We start from the raw sequence: 21,300 nt of genomic DNA, 5'->3' as shown, positions 1-21,300 counted from the left end.
TTATGTTGTGGTTGTGTTTAGGACGTCCTGGAGCAGCAGTAGCGCCCCCTGCAGGTGGACTTATGTTGTGTTTGGGACGTCCTGCAGTAGCGCCCCCTGCAGGTGGACTTATGTTGTGTTTGGGACGTCCTGGAGCAGCAGTAGTGCCCCCTGCAGGTGGACTTATGTTGTGGTTTGTTTAGGACGTCCTGGAGCTGCAGTAGCGCCCCCTGCAGGTGGACTTATGTTGTGTTTGTTTAGGACGTCCTGGAGCTGCAGTAGCGCCCCCTGCAGGTGGACTTATGTTGTGTTTGTTTAGGACGTCCTGGAGCTGCAGTAGCGCCCCCTGCAGGTGGACTTATGTTGTGTTTGTTTAGGACGTCCTGGAGCAGCAGTAGCGCCCCCTGCAGGTGGACTTATGTTGTGTTTGTTTAGGACGTCCTGGAGCTGCAGTAGCGCCCCCTGCAGGTGGACTTATGTTGTGTTTGTTTAGGACGTCCTGGAGCTGCAGTAGCGCCCCCTGCAGGTGGACTTATGTTGTGTTTAGGACGTCCTGGAGCTGCAGTAGCGCCCCCTGCAGGTGGACTTATGTTGTGTTTAGGACGTCCTGGAGCTGCAGTAGCGCCCCCTGCAGGTGGACTTATGTTGTGGTTTGTTTAGGACGTCCTGGAGCTGCAGTAGCGCCCCCTGCAGGTGGACTTATGTTGTGGTTTGTTTAGGACGTCCTGGAGCAGCAGTAGCGCCCCCTGCAGGTGGACTTATGTTGTGTTTAGGACGTCCTGGAGCAGCAGTAGCGCCCCCTGCAGGTGGACTTATGTTGTGTTTAGGACGTCCTGGAGCAGCAGTAGCGCCCCCTGCAGGTGGACTTATGTTGTGTTTAGGACGTCCTGGAGCAGCAGTAGCGCCCCCTGCAGGTGGACTTATGTTGTGTTTGTTTAGGACGTCCTGGAGCTGCAGTAGCGCCCCCTGCAGGTGGACTTATGTTGTGTTTAGGACGTCCTGGAGCAGCAGTAGCGCCCCCTGCAGGTGGACTTATGTTGTGTTTAGGACGTCCTGGAGCAGCAGTAGCGCCCCCTGCAGGTGGACTTATGTTGTGCTTGTGTTTAGGACGTCCTGGAGCTGCAGTAGCGCCCCCTGCAGGTGGACTTATGTTGTGGTTTGTTTAGGACGTCCTGGAGCAGCAGTAGCGCCCCCTGCAGGTGGACTTATGTTGTGGTTTGTTTAGGACGTCCTGGAGCTGCAGTAGCGCCCCCTGCAGGTGGACTTATGTTGTGTTTAGGACGTCCTGGAGCAGCAGTAGCGCCCCCTGCAGGTGGACTTATGTTGTGTTTAGGACGTCCTGGAGCTGCAGTAGCGCCCCCTGCAGGTGGACTTATGTTGTGGTTTGTCTAGGACAGGGGTCGGCAACCCGCGGCTCCGGAGCCGCATGCGGCTCTTTCATCCTTATACTGCGGCTCTGAGTGGCTTGGGAAAATAAATTACAAAAAAAAAAAAAAAACTAAATATTGAATTGAAGTGTGTTTTATTTGTGTTGTTCTTTAATATTTTAGTTCTAAATTGGAAGATTATTGTGATCTTGACATGTTAGAATAAATATATTTTATTGTTTTTCGTCGCTCAAAATAAACGTCATACTCGTGAAAGCCGGTATACCCGCCAAAACGCCGGCTTTTCCTCCTCCTGCGGTCGTTCCTCCTGATGTTTGGGAGCCAGTCCCTGTCACCCCTATTGCCCCCCCGCTGGAGAACCCCACTTATATATTTGTCCCGATTTTCCCCGCGTTTGTGTGGGAAAAAAGGGACAGTACGAAGCGCCTTTCCCGCGGTCCCTGAATGCATCTCCCACGCTGGTTCCAGCAGCTACACCACAGAGAAGTTAAGGCTTATTTACAACCTTAGACGCGTAAAGCAAGCGGCGGTGGGCGCGGGGCAGGTGGAGACAGGCCTGTGTTTGTGGATTATAAAGTTTTTCCAACTGGAGCTGATGATCGACCAGACGAGTGAGAATCATGGATAAAGAGGTTTAAGAGCAGCGAGTTCTACGACGGATCCTCAGGAGATCGAGTGCACAGTGAGTGTAGTGTTTTTATGCTTATTCTGTGGAGTAAAGTCAGCCCAAATTGTGCGGCTGTTGCACGGACTTATCTGACATGAAGCGCGTGCGTTTGTTGATGTGTTTGCCCGTGTTACACATTGACAGGAGCGGGGTTGAACTGGTGTGACTGTCCCATAGACTGAAAAACTATTGCTATTCTCCAGTATATTGACAGGCCGGAGCTGGTGTATTTGCTTTTTGTTTAACCCGATTTGGCAAGAGCCCAAGGAGTCAGGGGAGCACGGCGGAGCGAGACGTCCCTGCTCCGCCTCCAACCCGGTGTGCGCGGCAGGCGATCTTGTCCACATTCGCCCAATTCTTGACAGATTTTTGACAGAACGCGACAATTCCCAATAACCCGCAGCAGCTCGCAGCAGTGCGGGACGCATATTCGTGACCCTGCGTAATAATTCGTGCCATTAATCGTAACACGCAGTAACAGGTCGCAACAGTTCGTAGCGGCGCGTGAAACCTCTACCCCGTATCACCCACATTCGTGATCCTCGGCCACGAATGTGGATTCGTGGCATTCGTGACTTGTCGTCGTTATGTGTAAACCCAGCATTAGATGTCAAAAAGTATTTGTGGCTCCCAGTGTTTTCTTTTCCGTGGAAACCGGATCAAATGGCTCTTTCGGTGTTAAAGGTTGCCGACCCCTGGTCTAGGACGTCCTGGAGCTGCAGTAGCGCCCCCTGCAGGTGGACTTATGTTGTGTTTAGGACGTCCTGGAGCTGCAGTAGCGCCCCCTGCAGGTGGACTTATGTTGTGTTTGTGTTTAGGACGTCCTGGAGCAGCAGTAGCGCCCCCTGCAGGTGGACTTATGTTGTGTTTGTGTTTAGGACGTCCTGGAGCTGCAGTAGCGCCACCTGCAGGTGGACTTATCTTGTAGTTTGTTTAGGACGTCCTGGAGCTGCAGTAGCGCCCCCTGCAGGTGGACTTATGTTGTGTTTAGGACGTCCTGCAGTAGCGCCCCCTGCAGGTGGACTTATGTTGTGGTTTGTTTAGGACGTCCTGGAGCTGCTGGAGCAGATCTGCACCGCTGACTCCGCCCAGCAGGTGGAGCACTTGGGGCCGGTCTTAGTGCAGCGTGTGCAGTCGTCACGGCGACGCAGGACTGACATCACGGCCCAGGAGATGAACGCCGTGATGTCAGAGCGAGACGCCAACGCCGCCAAGGTCAGACACGCCCCCAGAGACCACGCCCCCAGAGACCACGCCCCCAGAGACCACGCCCCCAGAAACCACGCCCCCAGAAACCACGCCCTCAGAAACCCCCCTCCGACAGATTTATCTTTAAATGATTTTATTCAAACATCTTTATTTTTTCAGCTCAAACGACTGGAAGACGAACATCTGCGAGAACTCGCCCAACTGCAGGTCAGTACTGCAATACTACAGTACTTCTACTGCAATACTACAGTGCTTCTACTGCAATGCTACAGTACTTCTACTGCAATGCTACAGTACTTCTACTGCAATACTACAGTACTTCTACAGTACTATTACTATCAGGTCAGTACTTCTACTCGAGTGTTTAACCCAGAAACACACAGACCCGGCTCAGGTCAGACCATGTCTGTAAAAAACAACTCTAGTACTACTACAACCAACTCTAGTACTACTACAACCAACTCTAGTACTACTACAACCAACTCTAGTACTACTACAACCAACTCTAGTACAACTACAACCAACTCTAGTACAACTACAACCAACTCTAGTACTACTACAACCAACTCTAGTACTACTACAACCAACTCCAGTACTACTACAACCAACTCTAGTACTACTACAACCAACTCTAGTACTACTACAACCAACTCCAGTACTACTACAACCAACTCTAGTACTACTACAACCAACTCTAGTACTACTACAACCAACCCTAGTACTACTACAACCAACTCTAGTACTACTACAACCAACTCCAGTACTACTACAACCAACTCTAGTACAACTACAACCAACTCTAGTACTACTACAACCGACTCTAGTACTACTACAACCAACTCCAGTACTACTACAACCAACTCTAGTACTACTACAACCAACTCTAGTACTACTACAACCAACTCCAGTACTACTACAACCAACTCTAGTACTACTACAACCAACTCTAGTACTACTACAACCAACTCTAGTACTACTACAACCAACTCTAGTACTACTACAACCAACTCTAGTACTACTACAACCGACTCTAGTACAACTACAACCGACTCTAGTACTACTACAACCGACTCTAGTACTACTACAACCGACTCTAGTACTACTACAACCGACTCTAGTACTACTACAACCAACTCTAGTACTACTACAACCAACTCTAGTACTACTACAACCAACTCTAGTACTACTACAACCAACTCTAGTACTACTACAACCAACTCTAGTACTACTACAACCAACTCTAGTACTACTACAACCAACTCCAGTACTACTACAACCAACTCTAGTACTACTACAACCAACTCTAGTACTACTACAACCAACTCTAGTACTACTACAACCAACTCTAGTACTACTACAACCAACTCTAGTACTACTACAACCAACTCCAGTACTACTACAACCAACTCTAGTACTACTACAACCAACTCTAGTACTACTACAACCAACTCCAGTACTACTACAACCAACTCTAGTACTACTACAACCAATTCTAGTACTACTACAACCAACTCTAGTACTACTACAACCAACTCCAGTACTACTACAACCAACTCCAGTACTACTACAACCAACTCTAGTACTACTACAACCAACTCTAGTACTACTACAACCAACTCTAGTACTACTACAACCAACTCTAGTACTACTACAACCAACTCCAGTACTACTACAACCAACTCCAGTACTACTACAACCAACTCTAGTACTACTACAACCAACTCTAGTACTACTACAACCAACTCTAGTACTACTACAACCAACTCTAGTACTACTACAACCAACTCCAGTACTACTACAACCAACTCTAGTACAACTACAACCAACTCTAGTACTACTACAACCGACTCTAGTACTACTACAACCAACTCCAGTACTACTACAACCAACTCTAGTACTACTACAACCAACTCTAGTACTACTACAACCAACTCCAGTACTACTACAACCAACTCTAGTACTACTACAACCAACTCTAGTACTACTACAACCAACTCTAGTACTACTACAACCAACTCTAGTACTACTACAACCAACTCTAGTACTACTACAACCAACTCTAGTACAACTACAACCAACTCTAGTACTACTACAACCGACTCTAGTACTACTACAACCGACTCTAGTACTACTACAACCGACTCTAGTACTACTACAACCAACTCTAGTACTACTACAACCAACTCTAGTACTACTACAACCAACTCTAGTACTACTACAACCAACTCTAGTACTACTACAACCAACTCCAGTACTACTACAACCAACTCTAGTACTACTACAACCAACTCTAGTACTACTACAACCAACTCTAGTACTACTACAACCAACTCTAGTACTACTACAACCAACTCCAGTACTACTACAACCAACTCTAGTACTACTACAACCAACTCTAGTACTACTACAACCAACTCTAGTACTACTACAACCAACTCTAGTACTACAACAACCAACTCTAGTACTACTACAACCGACTCTAGTACTACTACAACCAACTCTAGTCCTACTACAACCAACTCTAGTACTACTACAACCAACTCTAGTACTACTACAACCAACTCTAGTACTACTACAACCAACTCCAGTACTACTACAACCAACTCTAGTACTACTACAACCAATTCTAGTACTACTACAACCAACTCTAGTACTACTACAACCAACTCCAGTACTACTACAACCAACTCCAGTACTACTACAACCAACTCTAGTACTACTACAACCAACTCTAGTACTACTACAACCAACTCTAGTACTACTACAACCAACTCTAGTACTACTACAACCAACTCTAGTACTACTACAACCAACTCTAGTACTACTACAACCAACTCTAGTACTACTACAACCAACTCTAGTACTACTACAACCGACTCTAGTACTACTACAACCAACTCTAGTACTACTACAACCAACTCTAGTACTACTACAACCAACTCTAGTACTACTACAACCAACTCTAGTACTACTACAACCAACTCTAGTACTACTACAACCAACTCCAGTACTACTACAACCAACTCTAGTACTACTACAACCAACTCTAGTACTACTACAACCAACTCTAGTACTACTACAACCGACTCTAGTACTACTACAACCGACTCTAGTACTACTACAACCGACTCTAGTACTACTACAACCAACTCTAGTACTACTACAACCAACTCTAGTACTACTACAACCAACTCTAGTACTACTACAACCAACTCCAGTACTACTACAACCAACTCTAGTACTACTACAACCAACTCTAGTACTACTACAACCAACTCTAGTACTACTACAACCAACTCTAGTACTACTACAACCAACTCTAGTACTACTACAACCAACTCCAGTACTACTACAACCAACTCTAGTACAACTACAACCAACTCTAGTACTACTACAACCAACTGCAGTACTACTACAACCAACTCTAGTACTACTACAACCAACTCTAGTACTACAACAACCAACTCTAGTACTACTACAACCAACTCTAGTACTACTACAACCAACTCCAGTACTACTACAACCAACTGCAGTACTACTACAACCAACTCTAGTACTACTACAACCGACTCTAGTACTACTACAACCAACTCTAGTACTACTACAACCAACTCTAGTACTACTACAACCAACTCTAGTACTACTACAACCAACTCTAGTACTACTACAACCAACTCTAGTACTACTACAACCAACTCTAGTACTACTACAACCAACTCTTGTACTACTACAACCAACTCTAGTACTACAACAACCAACTCTAGTACTACAACAACCAACTCTAGTACTACTACAACCAACTCTAGTACTACAACAACCAACTCTAGTACTACTACAACCAACTCTAGTACTACTACAACCAACTCTAGTACTACTACAACCAACTCTAGTACTACTACAACCAACTCTAGTACTACTACAACCAACTCTAGTACTACTACAACCAACTCTAGTACTACTACAACCGACTCTAGTACTACTACAACCGACTCCAGTACTACTACAACCAACTCTAGTACTACTACAACCAACTCTAGTACTACTACAACCAACTCTAGTACTACTACAACCGACTCTAGTACTACTACAACCGACTCTAGTACTACTACAACCGACTCTAGTACTACTACAACCAGCTCTAGTACTACTACAACCGACTCTAGTACTACTACAACCGACTCTAGTACTACTACAACCGACTCTAGTACTACTACAACCGACTCTAGTACTACTACAACCGACTCTAGTACTACTACAACCAACTCTAGTACTACTACAACCAACTCTAGTACTACTACAACCGACTCTAGTACTACTACAACCGACTCTAGTACTACTACAACCGACTCTAGTACTACTACAACCGACTCTAGTACTACTACAACCGACTCCAGTACTACTACAACCGACTCTAGTACTACTACAACCGACTCTAGTACTACTACAACCGACTCTAGTACTACTACAACCGACTCTAGTACTACTACAACCGACTCTAGTACTACTACAACCGACTCTAGTACTACTACAACCAACTCTAGTACTACTACAACCGACTCTAGTACTACTACAACCGACTCTAGTACTACTACAACCGACTCTAGTACTACTACAACCAACTCTAGTACTACTACAACCAACTCTAGTACTACTACAACCAACTCTAGTACTACTACAACCAACTTTAGTACTACTACAACCAACTCTAGTACTACTACAACCAACTCTAGTACTACTACAACCGACTCTAGTACTACTACAACCGACTCTAGTACTACTACAACCGACTCTAGTACTACTACAACCGACTCTAGTACTACTACAACCGACTCCAGTACTACTACAACCAACTCTAGTACTACTACAACCAACTCTAGTACTACTACAACCGACTCTAGTACTACTACAACCGACTCTAGTACTACTACAACCGACTCTAGTACTACTACAACCGACTCTAGTACTACTACAACCGACTCTAGTACTACTACAACCGACTCTAGTACTACTACAACCGACTCTAGTACTACTACAACCGACTCTAGTACTACTACAACCGACTCTAGTACTACTACAACCAACTCTAGTACTACTACAACCGACTCTAGTACTACTACAACCGACTCCAGTACTACTACAACCAACTCTAGTACTACTACAACCAACTCTAGTACTACTACAACCGACTCTAGTACTACTACAACCGACTCTAGTACTACTACAACCGACTCTAGTACTACTACAACCGACTCTAGTACTACTACAACCAACTCTAGTACTACTACAACCGACTCCAGTACTACTACAACCAACTCTAGTACTACTACAACCAACTCTAGTACTACTACAACCGACTCTAGTACTACTACAACCGACTCTAGTACTACTACAACCAACTCTAGTACTACTACAACCAACTCTAGTACTACTACAACCAACTCTAGTACTACTACAACCAACTCCAGTACTACTACAACCAACTCTAGTACTACTACAACCAACTCTAGTACTACTACAACCAACTCTAGTACTACTACAACCAACTCTAGTACTACTACAACCAACTCTAGTACTACTACAACCGACTCTAGTACTACTACAACCGACTCTAGTACTACTACAACCGACTCCAGTACTACTACAACCAACTCTAGTACTACTACAACCAACTCTAGTACTACTACAACCGACTCTAGTACTACTACAACCAACTCTAGTACTACTACAACCGACTCTAGTACTACTACAACCGACTCTAGTACTACTACAACCGACTCTAGTACTACTACAACCAACTCTAGTACTACTACAACCAACTCTAGTACTACTACAACCAACTCTAGTACTACTACAACCGACTCCAGTACTACTACAACCAACTCTAGTACTACTACAACCAACTCTAGTACTACTACAACCGACTCTAGTACTACTACAACCAACTCTAGTACTACTACAACCAACTCTAGTACTACTACAACCAACTCCAGTACTACTACAACCAACTCCAGTACTACTACAACCGACTCCAGTACAACTACAACCGACTCCAGTACTACTACAACCAACTCCAGTACTACTACAACCGACTCTAGTACTACTACAACCAACTCCAGTACTACTACAACCGACTCTAGTACTACTACAACCGACTCTAGTACTACTACAACCGACTCTAGTACAACTACAACCGACTCCAGTACTACTACAACCAACTCCAGTACTACTACAACCAACTCTAGTACTACTACAACCAACTCTAGTACAACTACAACCGACTCTAGTACTACTACAACCAACTCTAGTACTACTACAACCAACTCTAGTACTACTACAACCAACTCTAGTACTACTACAACCAACTCTAGTACAACTACAACCAACTCTAGTACTACTACAACCAGCTCTAGTACTACTACAACCGACTCTAGTACTACTACAACCGACTCTAGTACTACTACAACCGACTCTAGTACTACTACAACCGACTCTAGTACTACTACAACCAACTCTAGTACTACTACAACCAACTCTAGTACTACTACAACCGACTCTAGTACTACTACAACCAACTCTAGTACTACTACAACCGACTCTAGTACAACTACAACCGACTCCAGTACTACTACAACCAACTCTAGTACTACTACAACCAACTCTAGTACAACTACAACCAACTCTAGTACTACTACAACCAACTCTAGTACTACTACAACCGACTCCAGTACTACTACAACCAACTCTAGTACTACTACAACCAACTCTAGTACTACTACAACCGACTCTAGTACTACTACAACCGACTCTAGTACTACTACAACCGACTCTAGTACTACTACAACCGACTCTAGTACTACTACAACCAACTCTAGTACTACTACAACCGACTCTAGTACTACTACAACCGACTCTAGTACTACTACAACCGACTCTAGTACTACTACAACCGACTCTAGTACTACTACAACCAACTCTAGTACTACTACAACCGACTCTAGTACTACTACAACCGACTCCAGTACTACTACAACCAACTCTAGTACTACTACAACCAACTCTAGTACTACTACAACCGACTCTAGTACTACTACAACCGACTCTAGTACTATTACAACCGACTCTAGTACTACTACAACCGACTCTAGTACTACTACAACCAACTCTAGTACTACTACAACCGACTCCAGTACTACTACAACCAACTCTAGTACTACTACAACCAACTCTAGTACTACTACAACCGACTCTAGTACTACTACAACCGACTCTAGTACTACTACAACCAACTCTAGTACTACTACAACCAACTCTAGTACTACTACAACCAACTCTAGTACTACTACAACCAACTCCAGTACTACTACAACCAACTCCAGTACTACTACAACCAACTCTAGTACTACTACAACCAACTCTAGTACTACTACAACCGACTCTAGTACTACTACAACCGACTCTAGTACTACTACAACCGACTCTAGTACTACTACAACCGACTCCAGTACTACTACAACCAACTCTAATACTACTACAACCAACTCTAGTACTACTACAACCAACTCTAGTACTACTACAACCAACTCTAGTACTACTACAACCAACTCTAGTACTACTACAACCAACTCTAGTACTACTACAACCAACTCTAGTACTACTACAACCAACTCTAGTACTACTACAACCGACTCTAGTACTACTACAACCAACTCTAGTACTACTACAACCAACTCTAGTACTACTACAACCAACTCTAGTACAACTACAACCAACTCTAGTACAACTACAACCAACTCTAGTACTACTACAACCAACTCTAGTACTACTACAACCAACTCTAGTACTACTACAACCAACTCTAGTACTACTACTACCAACTCTAGTACTACTACAACCAACTCCAGTACTACTACAACCGACTCCAGTACAACTACAACCAACTCTAGTACTACTACAACCAACTCTAGTACTACTACAACCAACTCTAGTACTACTACAACCAACTCTAGTACTACTACAACCAACTCCTGTACTACTACAACCAACTCTAGTACTACAACAACCAACTCTAGTACTACTGCAACCAACTCTAGTACTACTACAACCAACTCTAGTACAACTACAACCAACACTAGTACAACTACAACCAACTCTAGTACTACTGCAACCAACTCTAGTACTACTACAACCAACTCTAGTACTACTACAACCAACTCTAGTACTACTACAACCAACTCCTGTACTACTACAACCAACTCTAGTACTACAACAACCAACTCTAGTACTACTGCAACCAACTCTAGTACTACTACAACCAACTCTAGTACAACTACAACCAACACTAGTACAACTACAACCAACTCTAGTACTACTACAACCAACTCTAGTACTACTACAACCAACTCTAGTACAACTACAACCAACTCTAGTACAACTACAACCAACTCTAGTACTACTACAACCAACTCTAGTACTACGACAACCAACTCTAGTACTACTACTACCAACTCTAGTACTACTACAACCAACTCTAGTACTACTACAACCAACTCTAGTACTACTACAACCAACTCTAGTACTACTACAACCAACTCTAGTACTACAACAACCAACTCTAGTACTACTGCAACCAACTCTAGTACAACTACAACCAACACTAGTACAACTACAACCAACTCTAGTACTACTACAACCGACTCCAGTACTACTACAACCAACTCCAGTACTACTACAACCAACTCTAGTACTACTACAACCAACTCTAGTACAACTACAACCAACTCTAGTACAACTACAACCAACTCTAGTACTACTACAACCAACTCTAGTACTACTACAACCAACTCTAGTACTACTACAACCAACTCCAGTACTACTACAACCAACTCTAGTACTACTACAACCAACTCCAGTACTACTACAACCAACTCTAGTACAACTACAACCAACTCTAGTACTACTACAACCAACTCTAGTACAACTACAACCAACTCTAGTACTACTACAACCAACTCTAGTACTACTACAACCAACTCTAGTACTACTACAACCAACTCTAGTACTACTACAACCAACTCTAGTACTACTACAACCAACTCTAGGACTACTACAACCAACTCTAGTACTACTACAACCAACTCCAGTACTACTACAACCAACTCTAGTAATACTACAACCAACTCTAGTACTACTACAACCAACTCTAGTACTACTACAACCAACTCTAGTACTACTACAACCAACTCTAGGACTACTACAACCAACTCTAGTACTACTACAACCAACTCCAGTACTACTACAACCAACTCTAGTACTACTACAACCAACTCTAGTACTACTACAACCAACTCTAGTACTACTACAACCAACTCTAGGACTACTACAACCAACTCTAGTACTACTACAACCAACTCCAGTACTACTACAACCAACTCCAGTACTACTACAACCAACTCTAGTAATACTACAACCAACTCTAGTAATACTACAACCAACTCTAGTACTACTACAACCAACTCTAGTACAACTACAACCAACTCTAGTACTACTACAACCAACTCTAGTACTACTACAACCAACTCCAGTACTACTACAACCAACTCTAGTAATACTACAACCAACTCTAGTAATACTACAACCAACTCCAGTACTACTACAACCAACTCTAGTACTACTACAACCAACTCTAGTATTACTACAACCAACTCTAGTACTACTACAACCAACTCTAGTACTACTACAACCAACTCTAGTACTACTACAACCAACTCTAGTACTACTACAACCAACTCTAGTACTACTACAACCAACTCTAGGACTACTACAACCAACTCTAGTACTACTACAACCAACTCCAGTACTACTACAACCAACTCCAGTACTACTACAACCAACTCTAGTAATACTACAACCAACTCTAGTAATACTACAACCAACTCCAGTACTACTACAACCAACTCTAGTACTACTACAACCAACTCTAGTATTACTACAACCAACTCTAGTACTACTACAACCAACTCTAGTACTACTACAACCAACTCTAGTACTACTACAACCAACTCTAGTACTACTACAACCAACTCTAGTACTACTACAACCAACTCTAGGACTACTACAACCAACTCTAGTACTACTACAACCAACTCCAGTACTACTACAACCAACTCCAGTACTACTACAACCAACTCTAGTACTACTACAACCAACTCCAGGACGACTTCTTTTTTGGATTCTCGCCCACAGTTTCATAGTGAGAAAAAAAGCTTTAGCAGGAAGTCCCCCACAGGGCTGGGGGGGGGGGCAGAGGGAGGGGGGTCGGGGGGGGCAGAGGGAGGGGGGTGGGGGGGGGCAGAGGGGTAGAGGGGGGAGGAAGAGGGGGGGGGCAGAGGGGGAGTCGCTGCTGAATGTTGATGAGGAAAAATTAATGCAATGAATAATTTTAATTAAAGAAGTTCAAACAGAGAAATGTGTGCGGACTCCAGGGGGCGCCCTTTACCCCACACTTCAAAGACCGCTGACCTGGACCTGGATCTTAGACCTGGACCTGGATCTTAGACCTGGATCTTAGACCTGGATCTTAGACCTGGACCTGGATCTTAGACCTGGACCTGGATCTTAGACCTGGACCTGGATCTTAGACCTGGATCTTAGACCTGGATCTTAGACCTGGACCTGGATCTTAGACCTGGATCTTAGACCTGGACCTGGATCTTAGACCTGGACCTGGATCTTAGACCTGGATCTTAGACCTGGATCTTAGACCTGGATCTTAGACCTGGACCTGGAGCTTAGACCTGGATCTTAGACCTGGATCTTAGACCTGGACCTGGATCTTGGACCTGGATCTTAGACCTGCAGATTTTGGTTTTGTATTAATGAAATAAATGATGTTATTTGAAGCTGAAACAAACAGAACATGAAGCTCTTGATAAACACGAGCTGGAACAAACATGAGGCTGTTCAGTTTAAACATGAGGAACAAGGCGAAGGTGAAAGACTCGAGTCCACACCTGATCCTGACTCGGACCTGAGTGACTCGCTGTAACTTTATATTTATTACTGATTTGAGTTAAACGTTTGCATTTGTGTTTACATTTAACTCAACACTCTTATTTTTATCTTATTTATTTTAATATTCTCATGCATGGCCCGAAAGCCTTATAGTTTCACGTTTATAGCTTATTTTTATCTTTACATGTTTGTGTTGTATGTTTTTTATGTTTAATGTTGTTTTTTATGTTCAACGTCAATGTCAACTTTATTTGTATAGCACGTTTAATGTTGCACCAAGAAAAAGTCCTAGTTTGTGAACCAGTTCATAAGCAATGGCAATAATGATTCTGATGGAAATTACTATCAGGCGCAAGAACCAGGTGTAAGAACCAGGTGTAAGAACCAGGTGTAAGAACCAGGTGTAAGAACCAGGTGTTAGAACCAGGTGTAAGAACCAGGCGTAAGAACCAGGCGTAAGAACCAGGCGTAAGAACCAGGCGTTAGAACCAGGTGTAAGAACCAGGCGCGAGAACCAGGTGTAAGAACCAGGTGTAAGAACCAGGCGTAAGAACCAGGCGTTAGAACCAGGCGTAAGAACCAGGTGTAAGAACCAGGCGTAAGAACCAGGTGTAAGAACCAGGCGTGAGAACCAGGCGAAAAAACCATGTGTAAGAACCAGGTGTAAGAACCAGGTGTAAGAACCAGGTGTAAGAACCAGGCGTAAGAACCAGGCGTTAGAACCAGGCGTAAGAACCAGGCGTTAGAACCAGGTGTAAGAACCAGGCGTAAGAACCAGGTGTAAGAACCAGGGGCGGTTCAGGGTTTTCTGCAGTCGCCCAGAGCCCAGTGACAGCGCGACTGAAGGCCTTCGAGCAGGGGCGAATCCCAGTATTCAGGGGCCGGGGCGTTACAGGGGAACCACTCACAGAAAAGCTGCCAGAAACTAGCAAAAAATAATTATACTGTTTTATATGTATCTTTCAGGCCGCAGGGAAAAGCAGCTCATGTTTGAAAGACTCCCCAGGCCCCGCCTTAAAATACTGTCTCAGTGTTTGTTTACATGGAGTTCCAGATTATATATATTTTTATTATTTTGTGGTGATAAAATATTAATTCGACTTTAAATCCAAATCCATTAGATTTTGAAAAGTTTTATTTTATTCTACATTTTCTAAATCGCTAAATCTTGAGAAAACACTTTATTTTCAAGTCAATTATAAACACATTTTGAAAAGAATGAATCGTCCGACAGACTTGACGTGGTACTGACTGACCTCTGACCTCTGACCTCTGACCTCTGACCTCAGGACGAGCTGCTGACGCTGCAGAGAGAGAGAGACTCAGCTATGGGCGAGCGACAGGGGCTGGAGGCGGAGCTTCAGGAGCTCAGAGCCAGTCACAGGTCAGCGTTCATGCCATTATTACCTAGTAATTAATGATTAATAACGCTAGCAAAAAAGTGCTAACGCTAACTTCCTGCAGCCACTCGGATGCCCCGCCCACTGATGAGGTCATAGCTGACACCCCCGCAGCGCTCACTAATGATGTCACAGCCCTTCAGCGGCGCCTGCTGATGACGTCACAGGAGAAGGAGCGTTCGGAGGCGGAGCTTGTTCAGGCCAATGAGAGAATCCGCAGGTGAGTCACATGCACGTTTACTTATATTTATATACATTAAGCATATTTATATACATTATCCATATATTTATATTAATTACCTGTATACTTATATACATTTAACATATTTATATACATTATCTATATATTTATATTAATTACCTGTATACTTATATACATTTAACATATTTATATATATTATCTATATATTTATATCAATTACATGTATACTTATATACATTTAACAGATGTATCTACATTACGTCACTAATGATCCGCACATGTGCAGAGCGCAGGGACATGAATGCAAACGTTTCGGTCAAACTTCGTCAGACTCGACGTTTGACCGAAACGTTTCGGTGGTAAATGTCTGAAAGAGTGAGACGTGTGCAGGAGCTTTCACTCATTTCTGTTTTAGTTTATTTATGTGAGCGGTGACGTCTGCGTTGTGTAGTTTATGCAGTTTGTGACGTGTTAAGAAGCCACGAGACACAGCGGTCACTTTTGGAGGCGTCTCCGTTTACTCTGGCAAAAATATATACAAAAATACAGTCAACATGTGCCGCTAACAAGATCCAGCCCAAACTAAAGGAGAGAAGACAATGGACAATATTAGCATCTCCCGCATTACTTCACATGAATAAATTAAAAACATCGGGTCTGGATGAAGCTCAATATCAACGTAAATGCAAATGAAATATGTTCCCAGAAGAAAATAAGTGCAAAATACTGACAAAAGGACTCTTAAAACACAGGATTACAATAGATGACTGACCTCTTCCCAATATCAGATTTGCAAAAGGGAAGAGGCAGGGGTCAAGGGTCAAAGCCCGAATATATACAGGGGCATCTCAAAAGTCAACGAAGAAGAAACAAAAGCATAGAAGAAGTGGCTGGAGGACCAAGTCTGCACAGTGTATCAAACACCAGGTATGGACAAAATTCAAGTAACCAAAAGGACCATTTTGTGTAATTATACCGTTATTACTTATGAACGGGTTACATTTATACACATTAAAGAAATACTAAGTAACTTGTTGACCTTAATAAACCCTCCCTGTATTCCCTGTGGGGGTAACACAAGTGTTTATGGGATGATTGGGAGGTTTCATCGCCCCCTGGTGTCTCTGGACAGAAAAACACACCTGCAGCTTGTGTGTGGCCACCAATACACACGAAGAGGAAGCTAACATGCTAACAGGCTAACGGGTAAAGCTAGCTGTGGGCTAGCTCCACTTAAACAGTATTTACAGATAAACAATGATCTCCATTGTGTAACTGGATGAACAATATCTGTCCCTTTGTCTTTGTCAGCGTTAGATTTACTCTCACGTACGACACGTACGACACCTGCAGTGACGCTTACGGCCTCTAGGGGCACGAGTTACTCTGCTGCTTTAAACATATATGTATATTATATCAGTTACACATATATTTATATTCATATACGTTACACATATATTTATATACATAACGTATATTTATATACATAACGTATATGTATATACACTAGACACACACATATATACATATATATATATATATATGTTGCACATGTATTGACAGATATTTGTTTCCTCAGACTGGAGCGTCTGGTGGAGGTTCTCAGGAAGAAAGTGGGAACAGGAAGTGTGCGTGCCATCGTGTGATCACATGACCCGCCCTCACCTGAGCTGGACCAATGAGGACGCAGCTCCTGACCCACCCTGTGACCTCAGAGCGGCCTGTGATTGGCCGGTGTTTGCTGTGATTCCATTTGAAACCAAAGACTTGAACTGTTTTAATGAAGAAACAATCAGTTATTAACAGTAAATCATGTTTAATTAACCTGTTTTTAACAGTAAATCATGTTTAATTAACCTGTTTTTAACAGTAAATCATGTTTAATTAACCTGTTTTTAACAGTAAATCATGTTTAATTAACCTGTTTTTAACAGTAAATCATGTTTAATTAACCTGTTTTTAACAGTAAATCATGTTTAATTAACCTGTTTTTAACAGTAAATCATGTTTAATTAACCTGTTTTTAACAGTAAATCATGTTTAATTAACCTGTAATGAATGAGAGTGAAACGTTTTGAACCTGATTTCGGCCGCTCGCTCGGTGATATTTATTTCAGCTTTTTCTTCTGAATAAAAACATAAAACCCCAAGTTTTATCTAATTATTAAATGCTGAGTGACGGATGTATTTGCCCCATAGCGCCTCCTGCAGGTGGTCGACCAACCGCTCTGTGTCTGACCCGGGTCCCTGGGAGACCCTACAGCGGCAGCAGGGTCTGTGGGTCCTTTAAAGGGACATGACTGAGGGTCTGTGGGCCCTTTAAAGGGACATGACTGAGGGTCTGTGGGCCCTTTAAAGGGACATGACTGAGGGTCTGTGGGCTCTTTAAAGGGACATGACTGAGGGTCTGTGGGTCCTTTAAAGGGACATGACTGAGGGTCTGTGGGCTCTTTAAAGGGACATGACTGAGGGTCTGTGGGCTCTTTAAAGGGACATGACTGAGGGTCTGTGGGTCCTTTAAAGGGACATGACTGAGGGTCTGTGGGCCCTTTAAAGGGACATGACTGAGGGTCTGTGGGCTCTTTAAAGGGACATGACTGAGGGTCTGAGGGCCCTTTAAAGGGACATGACTGAGGGTCTGAGGGCCCTTTAAAGGGACATGACTGAGGGTCTGTGGGCTCTTTAAAGGGACGTGACTGAGGGTCTGTGGGCTCTTTAAAGGGACATGAGGGTCTGTGGGCTCTTTAAAGGGACATGACTGAGGGTCTGTGGGCTCTTTAAAGGGACATGACTGAGGGTCTGTGGGCCCTTTAAAGGGACATGACTGAGGGTCTGTGGGCTCTTTAAAGGGACATGAGGGTCTGTGGGCTCTTTAAAGGGACATGACTGAGGGTCTGTGGGCTCTTTAAAGGGACATGAGGGTCTGTGGGCCCTTTAAAGGGACATGACTGAGGGTCTGTGGGCCCTTTAAAGGGACGTGACTGAGGGTCTGTGGGCTCTTTAAAGGGACATGACTGAGGGTCTGTGGGCTCTTTAAAGGGACATGAGGGTCTGTGGGCTCTTTAAAGGGACATGAGGGTCTGTGGGCTCTTTAAAGGGACGTGACTGAGGGTCTGTGGGCCCTTTAAAGGGACATGAGGGTCTGTGGGCTCTTTAAAGGGACGTGACTGAGGGTCTGTGGGCTCTTTAAAGGGACATGAGGGTCTGTGGGCTCTTTAAAGGGACATGACTGAGGGTCTGAGGGCCCTTTAAAGGGACATGACTGAGGGTCTGTGGGCTCTTTAAAGGGACATGACTGAGGGTCTGTGGGCCCTTTAAAGGGACATGACTGAGGGTCTGTGGGCTCTTTAAAGGGACATGACTGAGGGTCTGTGGGCCCTTTAAAGGGACATGACTGAGGGTCTGTGGGCTCTTTAAAGGGACATGACTGAGGGTCTGTGGGCCCTTTAAAGGGACATGACTGAGGGTCTGTGGGCTCTTTAAAGGGACATGACTGAGGGTCTGTGGGCTCTTTAAAGGGACATGACTGAGGGTCTGTGGGCTCTTTAAAGGGACATGAGGGTCTGTGGGCTCTTTAAAGGGACATGACTGAGGGTCTGTGGGCTCTTTAAAGGGACATGACTGAGGGTCTGTGGGCTCTTTAAAGGGACATGACTGAGGGTCTGTGGGCTCTTTAAAGGGACATGACTGAGGGTCTGTGGGCTCTTTAAAGGGACATGACTGAGGGTCTGTGGGCCCTTTAAAGGGACATGACTGAGGGTCTGTGGGCTCTTTAAAGGGACATGACTGAGGGTCTGTGGGCCCTTTAAAGGGACATGACTGAGGGTCTGTGGGCTCTTTAAAGGGACGTGACTGAGGGTCTGTGGGCCCTTTAAAGGGACGTGACTGAGGGTCTGTGGGCTCTTTAAAGGGACGTGACTGAGGGTCTGTGGGCTCTTTAAAGGGACATGACTGAGGGTCTGTGGGCTCTTTAAAGGGACATGACTGAGGGTCTGTGGGCCCTTTAAAGGGACATGACTGAGGGTCTGTGGGCTCTTTAAAGGGACATGACTGAGGGTCTGTGGGCTCTTTAAAGGGACATGACTGAGGGTCTGTGGGCTCTTTAAAGGGACATGACTGAGGGTCTGTGGGCCCTTTAAAGGGACATGACTGAGGGTCTGTGGGCTCTTTAAAGGGACATGACTGAGGGTCTGTGGGCTCTTTAAAGGGACATGACTGAGGGTCTGTGGGCCCTTTAAAGGGACATGACTGAGGGTCTGTGGGCTCTTTAAAGGGACATGACTGAGGGTCTGTGGGCCCTTTAAAGGGACATGACTGAGGGTCTGTGGGCCCTTTAAAGGGACATGAGGGTCTGTGGGCTCTTTAAAGGGACATGACTGAGGGTCTGTGGGCTCTTTAAAGGGACATGACTGAGGGTCTGTGGGCTCTTTAAAGGGACGTGACTGAGGGTCTGTGGGCTCTTTAAAGGGACATGACTGAGGGTCTGTGGGCTCTTTAAAGGGACATGACTGAGGGTCTGAGGGCTCTTTAAAGGGACATGACTGAGGGTCTGTGGGCTCTTTAAAGGGACATGAGGGTCTGTGGGCTCTTTAAAGGGACATGAGGGTCTGTGGGCTCTTTAAAGGGACGTGACTGAGGGTCTGTGGGCTCTTTAAAGGGACATGACTGAGGGTCTGTGGGCTCTTTAAAGGGACATGAGGGTCTGTGGGCTCTTTAAAGGGACATGACTGAGGGTCTGTGGGCTCTTTAAAGGGACATGAGGGTCTGTGGGCTCTTTAAAGGGACGTGACTGAGGGTCTGTGGGCTCTTTAAAGGGACATGACTGAGGGTCTGTGGGCTCTTTAAAGGGACATGAGGGTCTGTGGGCCCTTTAAAGGGACATGACTGAGGGTCTGTGGGCTCTTTAAAGGGACATGACTGAGGGTCTGTGGGCTCTTTAAAGGGACATGACTGAGGGTCTGTGGGCTCTTTAAAGGGACATGAGGGTCTGTGGGCCCTTTAAAGGGACGTGACTGAGGGTCTGTGGGCTCTTTAAAGGGACATGAGGGTCTGTGGGCTCTTTAAAGGGACATGACTGAGGGTCTGAGGGCTCTTTAAAGGGACATGACTGAGGGTCTGTGGGCTCTTTAAAGGGACATGACTGAGGGTCTGTGGGCCCTTTAAAGGGACATGACTGAGGGTCTGTGGGCTCTTTAAAGGGACATGAGGGTCTGTGGGCTCTTTAAAGGGACATGACTGAGGGTCTGAGGGCTCTTTAAAGGGACATGACTGAGGGTCTGTGGGCTCTTTAAAGGGACATGACTGAGGGTCTGTGGGCTCTTTAAAGGGACATGAGGGTCTGTGGGCCCTTTAAAGGGACATGACTGAGGGTCTGTGGGCTCTTTAAAGGGACGTGACTGAGGGTCTGTGGGCTCTTTAAAGGGACATGACTGAGGGTCTGTGGGC

The 21,300-nt window shown here is 44.5% G+C and overlaps 1 protein-coding gene across 2 annotated transcripts in view; it reads left to right on the top strand.

Moving 5' to 3' along the window:
* mipol1 (mirror-image polydactyly 1) overlaps positions 1-17,650 on the top strand; it is a 47,014-nt gene extending 29,364 nt beyond the window's left edge. For both annotated transcript variants that reach the window (XM_079573925.1, XM_079573924.1), the window contains exons 9-13: positions 3,079-3,249; positions 3,403-3,450; positions 15,543-15,637; positions 15,718-15,873; positions 17,435-17,650. In XM_079573925.1, coding sequence (XP_079430051.1) covers positions 3,079-3,249; positions 3,403-3,450; positions 15,543-15,637; positions 15,718-15,873; positions 17,435-17,501 — 537 coding nt within the window. In that variant the 3' untranslated portion in view covers positions 17,502-17,650. The remainder of the gene's footprint in view (positions 1-3,078; positions 3,250-3,402; positions 3,451-15,542; positions 15,638-15,717; positions 15,874-17,434) is intronic.
* Positions 17,651-21,300: the final 3,650 nt, after the last annotated feature.

Source organism: Gobius niger, assembly GCF_951799975.1.
Source record: "Gobius niger genome assembly, chromosome: 16".
Taxonomy (NCBI): Eukaryota; Metazoa; Chordata; class Actinopteri; order Gobiiformes; family Gobiidae; genus Gobius; species Gobius niger.
Note: the sequence above shows the minus strand (reverse complement) of the source record. Positions and strands in the feature narration are given on the sequence as shown.